General features: G+C 40.6%; 1 protein-coding gene across 1 annotated transcript in view; it reads right to left on the bottom strand.

The window, feature by feature from the left end:
• Nucleotides 1-2,255: 2,255 nt before the first annotated feature.
• The window catches only part of gabra2b (gamma-aminobutyric acid type A receptor subunit alpha2b), a 43,707-nt gene continuing 33,695 nt past the window's right edge, over nt 2,256-12,267 (bottom strand). Inside the window, exons 7-9 of the mRNA XM_085368363.1 lie at nt 6,027-6,179; nt 5,290-5,492; nt 2,256-2,564 (exon numbers count right to left, since the gene is read on the bottom strand). Of these exons, the coding sequence (XP_085224489.1) occupies nt 2,256-2,564; nt 5,290-5,492; nt 6,027-6,179 (665 nt within the window). The remainder of the gene's footprint in view (nt 2,565-5,289; nt 5,493-6,026; nt 6,180-12,267) is intronic.

Raw genomic sequence — 12,267 nt, 5'->3', positions numbered from 1 at the left:
TAATAAAGGCGTGAATAAATACTCTGGTATTAGCTGGTTGGTGTTTCTGTGAAACAGTCTCCTGCCTATAACTGACATCTCATATATATATATTTAATGGAAGGACTCAGAAGAGACTAAAATAGAACAAAAAGGTGAGTAAACATCCAACTTACATTTTAAAAAATGAATGTTCATGTTGTTTAGTTTCTGCTGGTGTGTAAATACGCAAAGTGTTTGCTAGCATTATAGATTTATACTTCTGTGTTGAATCTCTGCAGAGCCTACAACTAAAGCATGATTTAGACTTCCGCGGGAAATCGACGTCCTAACTTCCGTAGTAACCGGAAACTCCTTTTATCCCTATTCCATATACCTTCCATGCCAGTCAAGTCATTGCGTCATGCAGCAACTTGATGTGTAGTTACGTACATGGGTTGCCGTGTAGGGTTAAAACGGGGTTCCAAATATGGCGTAACTTACAATGTTACGGAGCCTCACAAGGGACATTGGGGGGGGGGGGGGGGGGGGGGGGGGGGCAGGTGCAAATGAAGATGTACTTTTGCGACATCCCACAAAAGCTTTGCGAAATCCAGAAGAAGTTTTTGATTTACATCCATGCACTTCCAGACCAGTATGGAGTTCTTGAAAAGAACCATAGCGACGGAAGACACACGCCCACGGGAGAGATTTATAGAGTTTTATTTTGAGTTTGGGCTAAACTGTGATGTCATTAAATCAGAGCTTTATTTAAGAGAGAGACATCTGAAGAGAGTCCTTACTGTAAGGGAAAACACTCGTGGCAAGGCGTGCCCTGACCTGGTGGCCTGGGTTACATTCATTAGCAACCACCTGCAGTGTTCTGGACAGCTTCACGGGTACTAATGGAAGTACGATAAATGCAGGGAAAAGTGTTTCTCAGGATCTTGCAAAACTTTTGTGGAAACTCTGGATTTCTCCAATGTTCCTTGCGGATCTGACGCAGAAGTACAATTCACATGTTTGTCATTGCCAGCATTTGCACTTGTGGCAAGGTGCCTGCGTTACTCTGCAGTTTTGCTGCCAGAGCACTAGTTGGATGTTCTTGAGCCGATTAGAGTCGAAAAGAAGGCCAAGAATAGTTGTAGCAGGCTGCATTAACACAAGGAGCAGGCTGCAGGCTTAATGCAGGCTGCATTAACGTAATAGCAGTTCTAGGTAGGTCCACATCAGGCGCAAGTTCATAAAGAGTTTGCTGTTACAACATAACAACAGCGTATATTTAACACAGAAGCATAAATACCACTTAAAGCAACACTTCTGTCCGCTCTGTTTTATTTTTGTGGGGTCATCTGCGCACCCTGATGGCCAGAGAAAATAATTTTTATGGGTAATCTTGAATTCTTCTGTTCCCCTTTGGAGATCTAAAACTAATCCGTTTATCTGCTGTTGTTGTACATAAATTATTTTTTCTGGGGTATAGCTAGTTCTGAAGTTTTCCCATTTTTTGCACAAATATTACACATGCACAACCTTTGGGAAATATGTCTTTTTTTTTATAGTGTATCGTTTGTTTCTTTGGCGATATTGTCCTGTAATCCCAAATGGTACATCGAGCTGGCAGAACCACACATTCTCATTTCATATCTTTTTCTTTTCACAGCCTTTCAGGATCTGGGAGTGTTTCGATAATTTTGGAGATTTTTTCTTTCTTTCTTTTTTTATTGAAGCCCCATACCTGTAGTCAAAGATAATAAAACAAGCTTTAAACTGTAACAGTACTATACAAGTGTGTTTTTGCACTGGCTTGGAAATAAAGAAAAAGAGTTGAAAGACTCTTATATGAAGAAAGAAATCAAACGATAGTCAGTCCCTTTCACTCGAGACAAAAATATATACTGTTATATCAAGAAAGTGGGCATTACAGCAGAATTCAACACACTGAGAAGTGATCCGAAATCAAACGTGATTCTTAGTGATTATGTGTTTACTCTTCATTGGATCTGTATGTACAGCAGCCACGTACTGAAACTGGAAACATACTTTGAAAGAAATATGCACTCTAATTAGAGTCATCGTACAATATATGTCACCATGAAACCATAAATATAAATATACATACACATTTACAAAAAGCCGGGCTCTTAAAAGTGCTGCAGACAGTGTAGAAAACAGGCGAAGATAGAGGGTCACACTGCAGTCCAGGGCTTCACTCTGCAAAGGTTTGTGTACATAGTTGCTGGAGGTATTTGATTCATTACTTAGACCCCAGACAAGAAGCTATCAAAACTGGTCTCTTAAACAGAGGGGACCATATTTGGTATAACGGGTTCTTTGTTTAAGTAGGTTGCCCAATAGACGAGGTTGAAGATGCCAAAGAGAACAGGAAACAAAATCCGTGACAACCTGTCAATTTTGCTGACACTGTTGAAGGTCTTCTTGCTTTCTTGGGCCTTGCCATCCGCTTTGGGCTTGTTTGGGTCCGTCGCTCCGCCTTTGGCGATGGTGGGAAGAGTACTGGAATCCTTGGTCACGTTAGGCGCGTAGTTGGCTACTGCTACAGCGTAGGCGTTATTCTTCTTGACGATGGAGGCTCTCTCTTTCTTCTGTTGAGAGACCAAAAGGATTACCTGGAAAGGCAGCTTTACTTGTCACCATCTGCCCCTGAATTTCAAAATGCATTTACATGAAGAGAGCGGAAAGACCCCGGTAATGGATCGAGCACATTTTGCAAAGTCAGAATGAAGACCACTTTTATTTTATCCAGGGATGTGCAGTTTGTGGCAGACTTATCCATGAACAGGAGGTCTAAATACTGTCTTCCATCACCCATCTTATATCCCACCTCGTGGTGAAAATTAAAACTTTATGAGGAGACAGGAAAATTACATTACAGTTGCAATTTCAAATGAATGATGAAAGATTTCTTTCACTTTTCTTCAAACCTAGCCCTCTGATAATCTGCATTCTCCCTTTCAGGTTAAAGGAAATGATGGTTCATTGCTTCATTGAGCAGCTCCAGAAAAAATTCCTTTTGTTGTCTTTTTATGCTACCCGTCATGCTATATAAGATGAGCCTGCACTTATATGAGCCAGCAACTTTAATTACCACTCCTGTGGTAATTAATTGTTTAACTAAGACAATCAAGTGCTTTTTATCTTTCTCGCTGTTTGCATGAAGGTATCATTTCTGTTGAGATTTTGTGCTTTCTCACTGACCAGAACACGTCCTCTCTGTTTTTGTTTTCTCATTACGTTGAACTGATTTTATGCAAGATTTGCTTTCATTTCCTAAAAAAAAATAAATGTCTGGATGTTTATCCAGGCATTTATTTTTAAATTTGTGTTTATACCTAAATTTTATTTCTTGATTTTCCTTCTACCCCTGATATAATGTAATGTCGTACAACATGTTTGTACTCTTAGACAGATCAAGACTTTTCTGTGGTAGTTTGAGGGTTAAGCGCTCTGCTGAAGGGCAAGTCACTATGTAGTTAAATGAAACGAGTGGATTAATGGTACTTTATGTCACTGTCACCCTAGGCAGGGGTCGGCACCTCACTGTGGCTGCTGCAAAAAATAAATGAAACTTTATGAAAAAAAACCCTAATATTACATCTGGCATCTGTCTGTCCGTCCACGTGTGTGTGGCTCTTTTTCTCCTGTTTGGTAGGAGGGGCTAAAATGGCTCTTTAGATGTTGAAGATTGCCGACCCCTGCCCTAGGGAAAACAATGGTTGGAGTCAGCGGCACAAGCAAAATTACTGTGGCCATGTGCTATGATTTTGTGATCCTCTTAGCTTTGAAATAGCTATTTCAAAGATGGGGACCAGGCCCGCAACCACTCACACTCAGTTCCCATCTTAAAAGACACTTTGGCACATCAAGACAGCAATAAGATGGAGTCAGTCTGCTATTAGTTTGCGACTTTCGGGGTTCAAGTTGACAGTTACATGCAATCTGTGATAAAAAATTAACATTAACTACTTACATTCATTAGTTACTTGGACTCTTGGACTCTAAAAGCAAGTAGCTGATGTGAATTTCAGTTTAATGTGAATTTCTATATATGTAGATGGTAACAGATACAAAGAAAGGCATTGCAGATGAGTTTTACTAATTGGTGCAGACCAACTCAGATTGATTGCAACATTTTGTCAATCTGTCTGCAATTATAAATTAGACAGCAATTACTTACAAACCTGCACCAATCTGTCTGAGAGTGACTGCAGTCAGTCTGAATCAGATGGTGATTGGCTGGAGACACATTGCCTCTCACCAGATGACCCACACAATCAAAAATGGTTGCCCAAAGGTCGAAGGTGTTGCACATTCAACCTCTGGGGAATTGTAGTGAGGACTGCCCTAATGTATGGTTTGAAGACAGTGGCACTGACAAAAAGATGGGGGCCAAAATGCAGGTGACAGAGTTGAAGATATTGAAGATCCTGGGAGCGACCAGCATGGACACGATGAGAAATGAGCACAACAGCTCAGGCTGCAAGGAAGAAGTTCATGGAGAGCAAGCAGAGGGTTGGTGTGACAGTGGATGGACAGAGGATGTGAGGGATAGAGTGAGATGGAAGCAGATGATCCGCTGAACCCTGAAGGAAGCAGCCGAAAGAAAAAGAAAACACACAGACCCATCTTCTCATGACTAATGGAGCCTGTACTCGACAGACTGAATTTTAAAGAATCAGACACACTGCTCAGAATACTAACCAGCTATTTTTGCCTATTCCTATTATTTCTGTGGAGGTAAGCCACATTTGTCACATCCCAACATTTACAAATTTAAATCCCTTATCACTTTATGTTCTTAAAACTTTTCTGCCCCCTGTTGATATAGGGATTGTAATTTGAATGTATGGTTTTGCTCGACTAAATGCTATAAAGGGTAAAAAAAGGATTTTGTGGAATGACTGGGGGCTTCATGTTGGACCAAAGTGTACGTGAAAGGGCTCTCTGTGATTAAAGCGTGTCAAAAGAATTACACATTATCTGACCATTGATGGGATTCACCTTTCCTAGGCTGAGTTTGGCACCTATTAGCACCAGGGGGGATGAACACCTGATTGCACTTATGTTCTTTATCGATATGCTGAGCCTCAGAGTGAGTGATTTTATTATTAGTTCTCAGTAGCTGCAGCATTCTGGCTCCACTCTTGGAAGGTTAAAGAGGCCATTACTGCTGTTTCCCTTTGCTTCCAACAAATGCCTTCAAAGCTCTCTGAGCTCTCTGAGCACTGCCTCCTTCAGCATACAGTACAATGCTAATGAATTCTCTTTGAAGGCGGAGCCTGTCAGAGGATGCGCTTTCTTCTTCATTACCTTGTCAGTCACCACGCTTTTTCCATCCCAAGCCCAGCCGCGCTTTGTGAAGTAATTGACAGTAGCAAATTCAATCAAAGCGGAGAAGACGAAGGCGTAGCACACGGCGATGAACCAGTCCATGGCAGTGGCGTAGGCGACCTTAGGCAGGGAGTTCCTTGCGCTGATACTCAAAGTTGTCATTGTGAGAACAGTAGTTACACCTGGAAACACACACAAGCAGATAGCCAATAATATGAGCTCTGGCAATGTTTATTAAGGTTTTTTCTACTGTAATACACATTCTGCTACACAATACTTTAATGAAGCAGGGGAACAAAGTGAGGCATATGAAAAGAAAATCATTTTATTTTTTCTTATTTCGTATAACTTTTAATATTTCTTCTGGAGCTCAGGAGATTTGGTGTTTTTATTTCTTTCTGTGAGCTAACCAGTGATGAGTCACTAATATTACTTTCACTTGGCTTACAGTCAGGTCAAGCAGTAGCGTAGCCAACTGGATTTAAAAGCAGTGGGGCCTGTAAGAACTGCCCCCACCCCCTTCTCATTATTCCATTTTCTTTTGCACAGAATTTCCCATTAACTTCCAACAATTCCCTATATTCAGTGTTAATTTTTGACAAAACTAGGGGAAGGTCTTACTGCCATTGCAGCACATGCATAAAACCCAGCATCTACAACAGTCAGCTCAAATTACACTGGTGCTAACAATCATCATGTATGTCATATATGCTTACCAAACACAGTCCTAGCTGGCACTGATTCTCTATTCAGCCAGAAAGACACTTGGGAAAGGATGACTGTCATGATGCATGGGAGGTAAGTCTGGATAACAAAGTAGCCAATCTTCCTCTTCAGATGAAATTCAGCCGTCATCACTGTATATTCACCTGGAGACGAGAATCAGGTTTAATTACATGATGCAAAGAATTCAGCTTCTTGATTCACTCTGATTTCTTGTCATCAAACATATACTCTTACTGGCCACTTTTTAAGTACATCGTTTCAACTCCTCATTCAACTTGGTGCATTTAGGCATCTAGACTTAGTCAAGATGACTTGCTGATCATCAGAATGGGGAAGAAAGGTAAGTTAAGTGACTTTCATCTATTACTTTGGTAACTGGGTTATTATTCATAATGAAAACACTTTTCTTTCATCTATATATCTATCAGTGTAAAAATAGTAAAACTGGAGTGAGGGCCATGATGAATGAGTGTGTCAAGTGTTTTAACCCACACAAGTAGAAACAATATCTTCTTACTCCAATTTAGCTATGCAAGTGCAAACCCACGCCTTCCTGTGCCTGTATATTTATGCAATTCACATTGTTAAAATATTATATTTATATCTCAAGCTTTAAGACAACAAAGCAGTATTAAACATAGATTAACTGTCAGCAGTGCACAGTGGATATACAGTAATAATCCATCAACACATGCAAAAGTAGGCAGTAAGAGTTACCGGCCACCAAGCAAAGCCTAATAGCTGACAAGGCGGTGAAACCGTGCCAGTGCTGCAGTATCAGGCAGTCTTTTCAAACAGAAGATATCTCAAAGAGAAGCCAAGATTAGACATGGAAAGAAAAAGATGTGTTACCAATGGCAACAGAACAGAGAAACATAGCTCATTTGCTATGATTTTGAAATGAAGGCCTTGATATACGCTGCCACTTGGCAAGAGGAAAGTCTTTTTCAGCAGTGGGAAGGAGGGGGTAGAAGGGATATCAATTCCACAGAATAATCCCCAAAGATTTTTTTTTGTAATATTCCCTCTCTTTCTTTAATAGCACTGTAGATGTGCTGCTTGTATTGCAGTTACGTGAAGACTTATTCTGTCTTTGACACAGGCATACGTGCTAGCACAGGAATTTGGAGGAATCGAGTGCACTGTCAGTACTCTCTATGGAGCACTGTATCTTCTGTAATTTAATTTGCATGCCGGTCCGGTGCTTGTGTTGTGGAATGGGGGAAGGGGATGTACAAGCAAGGATATGGATGCTGATAAGTCTTCTCTGGAAAAGCTTGGGATCACTTCACTTAGAGGGAAGACAATTATAGCATGAAGATAGTAATCCTGTCATGTTCAATTCAATTCAATTTAATTTTATTTATATAGTGCCAAATCACAACAAAAGTCGCCTCAAGGCGCTTTATATTGTACAGTAGATCGCACAATAATAAATACAGAGAAAAACCCAACAATCATATGACCCCCTATGAGCAAGCACTTTGGCGACAGTGGGAAGGAAAAACTCCCTTTTAACAGGAAGAAACCTCCGGCAGAACCAGGCTCAGGGAGGGGCGGGGCCATCTGCTGCGACCAGTTGGGGTGAAAGAAGGAAAACAGGATAAAAGACATGCTGTGGAAGAGAGACAGAGATTAATAACAGATATGATTCAATGCAGAGAGGTCTATTAACACATAGTGAGTGAGAAAGGTGACTGGAAAGGAAAAACTCAATGCATCATGGGAATCCCCAGCAGCCTATGTCTATTGCAGCATAACTAAGGGAGTATTCAGGGTCACCTGGTCCAGCCCTAACTATATGCTTTAGCAAAAAGGAAAGTTTTAAGCCTAATCTTGAAAGTAGAGATAGTGTCTGTCTCCCGAATCCAAACTGGAAGCTGGTTCCACAGAAGAGGGGCCTGAAAACTGAAGGCTCTCCCTCCCATTCTACTTTTAAATACTCTAAGGACAGCAAGTAGGCCTGCAGAGCGAGAGCGAAGTGCTCTAATAGGGTGATATGGTACTACAAGGTCATTAAGATAAGATGGGGCCTGATTATTTAAGACCTTGTATGTGAGGAGCAGGATTTTGAATTCAATTCTGGATTTAACAGGAAGCCAATGAAGGGAAGCCAAAACAGGAGAAATATGCTCTCTCTTTCTAGTCCCAGCAGCATTTTGGATTAACTGAAGGCTTTTCAGCGAGTTTCAGCGAGTTTTTAGGACATCCTGATAATAATGAATTGCAGTCGTCCAGCCTTGAAGTAATAAATGCATGAACTAGTTTTTCAGCGTCACTCTGAGACAGGATATTTCTAATTTTAGAGATGGAAGAACGCAGTCTTACATATTTGTTTAATATGTGCGTTGAAGGACATGTCCTGGTCAAAAATGACTCCAAGGTTACTCACAGCGTTACTGGAGGCCAAGGTAACGCCATCCAGAGTAAGAATCTGGTTAGATACCATATTTCTAAGATTTTCAGGGCCGAGTACAATAACCTCAGTTTTATCTGAATTAAGAAGCAGAAAGTTAGCGGCCATCCAGGTCTTTATGTCCTTAAGACATTCCTGCAGTTTAACTAATTGGTGTGTGTTACCTGGCTTCATGGATAGATAGAGCTGCGTGTCATCTGCATAACAGTGAAAATTTATGCTGTCTTCTAATGATGCTGCCTAAGGGAAGCATGTATAATGTAAACAGAATTGGTCCTAGCACTGAACCCTGTGGAACACCATAATTGACCTTAGTGTGTGAAGAGGACCCTCCATTTACATGTACAAATTGGAGTCTATTAGATAGATATGATACAAACCACTGCAGCGCAGTACCTGTAATACCTACAGCATGTTCTAATCGCTCTAATAGGACATTATGGTCAACAGTATCGAATGCTGCACTAAGGTCTAGCAGGACAAGCACAGAGATGAGTCCACTGTCAGAGGCCATAAGAAGATCATTTGTAACCTTCACTAAAGCTGTTTCTGTGCTGTGATGAGCTCTGAAACCTGACTGAAACTCTTCAAATAAGCCATCCCTCTGCAGATGATCTGTTAGCTGTTTGACAACTACTCTTTCAAGGATTTTTGATATGAAAGGAAGGTTGGAGATTGGCCTATAATTAGCTAAGACTGCTGGGTCTAGAGCTGGCTTTTTGAGTAAAGGTTTAACTACAGCCACCTTGAAGGCCTGTGGTACATAGCCGATTATTAGAGATAGGTTGATCATATTTAAGATTAAAGAATTAATTAATGGCAGGACTTCTTTGAGCAGTTTTGTAGGAATGGGGTCTAAAAGACACGTTGATGGTTTGGAGGAATTAATTATTGAAGTTAACTCAGAAAGATCAATTGGAGAAAAAGAGTCTAACTTAACATCAATGGTACTAAGAGTAGCTGTAGATAATATTACATCTGTGGGATGATTATTGGTAATTTTTTCTCTAATGATAAAAATTTTATTTGTGAAGAAGTTCATGAAGTCATTACTAGTTAACGTTAAAGGGATTGTTGGCTCAAAAGAGCTCTGACTTTTTGTCAGCCTGGCTACAGTGCTGAAGAGAAACCTGGGGTTGTTCTTATTTTCTTCAATCAGTGACGAATAGTAAGATGTTCTGGCTTTACGGAGGGCTTTCTTATAAGGCAGCAAACTATTTCTCCAGGCTAAATGATGATCCTCTAAATTTGTGACACGCCATTTCCTCTCCAGCTTACGAGTTTTCTGCTTTAGGGTACATGTTTGAGAATTATACCACGGAGTCAGGTACTTCTGATTAGAGACCTTAGTTTTCACAGGAGCTACAGTATCCAGAGTTGTACATAGTGAGGAGGTAAAATTATTAACAAGATAATCGACCTCTGTTGGGGTAGCGTTCAGATAGCTGCTCCCTTCTATGTTGGTACAGGGCATTGAAGATGATAACAGTGGGTGGATTATATTCTTAAACTTAGTTACAGCGCTTTCAGAAAGACATCTACTGTAATAAAGTCTACTCTCCACTGCTGTGTAATCAATTATTGTAAATGTAAATGTTATCAGGAAATGATCAGACAGCAGAGGGTTTTCAGGAAACACTGTGAAATGTTCAGTTTCTACGCCATATGTTAAAACAAGATCTAGAGTGTGATTAAAGTGGTGGGTGGGTTCTTTTACATTTTGAGAGAAGCCAATTGAGTCTAATAACAGATTAAATGCCATGTTGAGGCTGTCATTTTTAGCATCTACATGAATGTTAAAATCATCCACAACAATTATTTTATCTGAGCTGAGCACTAAATCAGATAAAAACTGAGAAATCAGACAGAAACTCTGTGTAAGGCCAGGTAGACGATAGATGATAACAAGCAAGACTGGTTTCTGAGTTTTACAGCTGGGTTGGACAAGGCTAAGCATCAGGCTTTCAAATGAATTAAAAGTCTGTCTTGGTCTTTCGTTAATTAATAGACTGGTGTGAAAAATTGCTGCCACACCGCCACCTCGGCCTGTGCTTCGAGGTTTCTGGTAGTTAGAATGACTCGGGGGTGTTGATTCATTTAAACTAACATACTCATCCTGCTGCAACCAGGTTTCTGTACGGCAGAGTAAATCGATTTGTTGATCAATTATTAAGTCATGTACTAACAGAGACTTGGAGGAGAGAGACCTAATATTTAATAATCCACATTTCACTGTTTTACTCTTTGGTTCAGATGTGGATACTGTATTGTTCTTTCTTTGTAATTTTTTATGTTTAAGTTGTTTATTGCTGGTTTTTAGTTTGTTTTTTGTCTTTTTGGGAGCTGACACGGTCTCAAGGGAGGTGGGTTTTTGGGGGGGTAGCAGACGTGAATTATGATCTTACTGTATTTACGTTTACCCTTAGCCAGCAGTTTTAAATTTCCTTCAATGTCGCCTGCTCTGGCCCCTGGAAGACAATTGATTATGGTTGCCGGTGTCTCTAGCTTCACATGTCTGAGAACAGAATCACCAATTACCAGAGTTTGACCCCCGGCGGGTGTGTCGCCGAGTGGGGAAAAACGGTTAGACACATGAACAGGTTGGTGGTGTACCTGGGGCTTCTGTTTAAGACTATGCTTCCTCCTCACCGTCACCCAGCCGCCCTCTTTCCCCAGCTGCTTGGGGTCTGCCGGGGAACAGCTAGCGGGGCCTACGCTATCTTCGGCTGCACCAGCTGCAGGGGCCTGGCTAGCTACGGGTGAATGAAGGGTGCGAAGCCGAGTCTCCAATTCAGTAATCCTGGCCTCCAGAGCTACAAATATGCTACATTTGTTACAGATATCATTACTGCTAAAGGAGGCCGAGGAGTAACTAAACATCTGACACAATGAGCAGGAAAGTGCAGGAGGGACAGGTGAAGTAGCCATGGTGCTAACGAGTCGGCTATGAGCTAAGCTAAGCTAGCAAAACAGTACAGAGACAGTGAGTGAATACTTTGGCTATAAATTAGGTAGTGAGTACACAGAAAGGGTGCTTCAGATGAAGCACATGAAGATTATACTATGAAAAGGAATGTATCAAAAGATTTTAATTAAATTGCTAAGCAGAAAAGCTACTCAGAAACACCACTGTGTTTGAGCAGGAACAGGAAGTGATACTCTACCACAAAGCGAGCGAACACCAAGTGACAGCGCCACTCTGGCGCTGTCACTGTTGCCCACTGAAGCACAAAACAAGTGTAGGAAACAATGTTCCCTTCTAAATGGATGAGAACACCTCAGTCTCTGGGAACGTGCTATACAAAGGAAACTGAAGGAATATGTGTTATTTGGAAATGCTATAGAAATACTATTCGAACAACTGATGCTATACATTCATCATGTTGGTCAGACTGAATGGTTTTCCAGGCAAGGATAACATTTTGATAACATTTTATAATTTGGCCCACGACTAAGGCTGTAATTCCCCTGTAACTGAATGGAATTTCAGTATTTTTTTTATTACAATATGCAATTATAGTTATCTATAATTAGATAAGTACATTAGAATAAAGGGATAGCAAATGATGTTATTACAGGAAATAAAGAAATAATTAAACTGTAGGTGCAGCGTAAATAAAAAAAATTCAGTGTAAGAAATGAGTAATGGGAAATATTGTTTGTTTTTCTGCAAAATTACCATGAAATGACACAATGGACAGAAACCGTACATTATTGGCCAAATACTTCTGACTTGTAAGAAACTCCATTCCGGGTTTCTCTGAGGCGTGGGCTTTCATCATCAGAGTTCATCCTTTAACCTATAACAATTAAAA

The sequence above is a fragment of the Diplotaxodon limnothrissa genome, linkage group LG2, assembly GCF_057381915.1.
Source record: "Diplotaxodon limnothrissa isolate DT_005_m linkage group LG2, D_limnothrissa_male_GT1.1, whole genome shotgun sequence".
In the NCBI taxonomy this organism is placed as follows: Eukaryota; Metazoa; Chordata; class Actinopteri; order Cichliformes; family Cichlidae; genus Diplotaxodon; species Diplotaxodon limnothrissa.
This window is presented reverse-complemented; position numbering and strand designations above follow the sequence as displayed.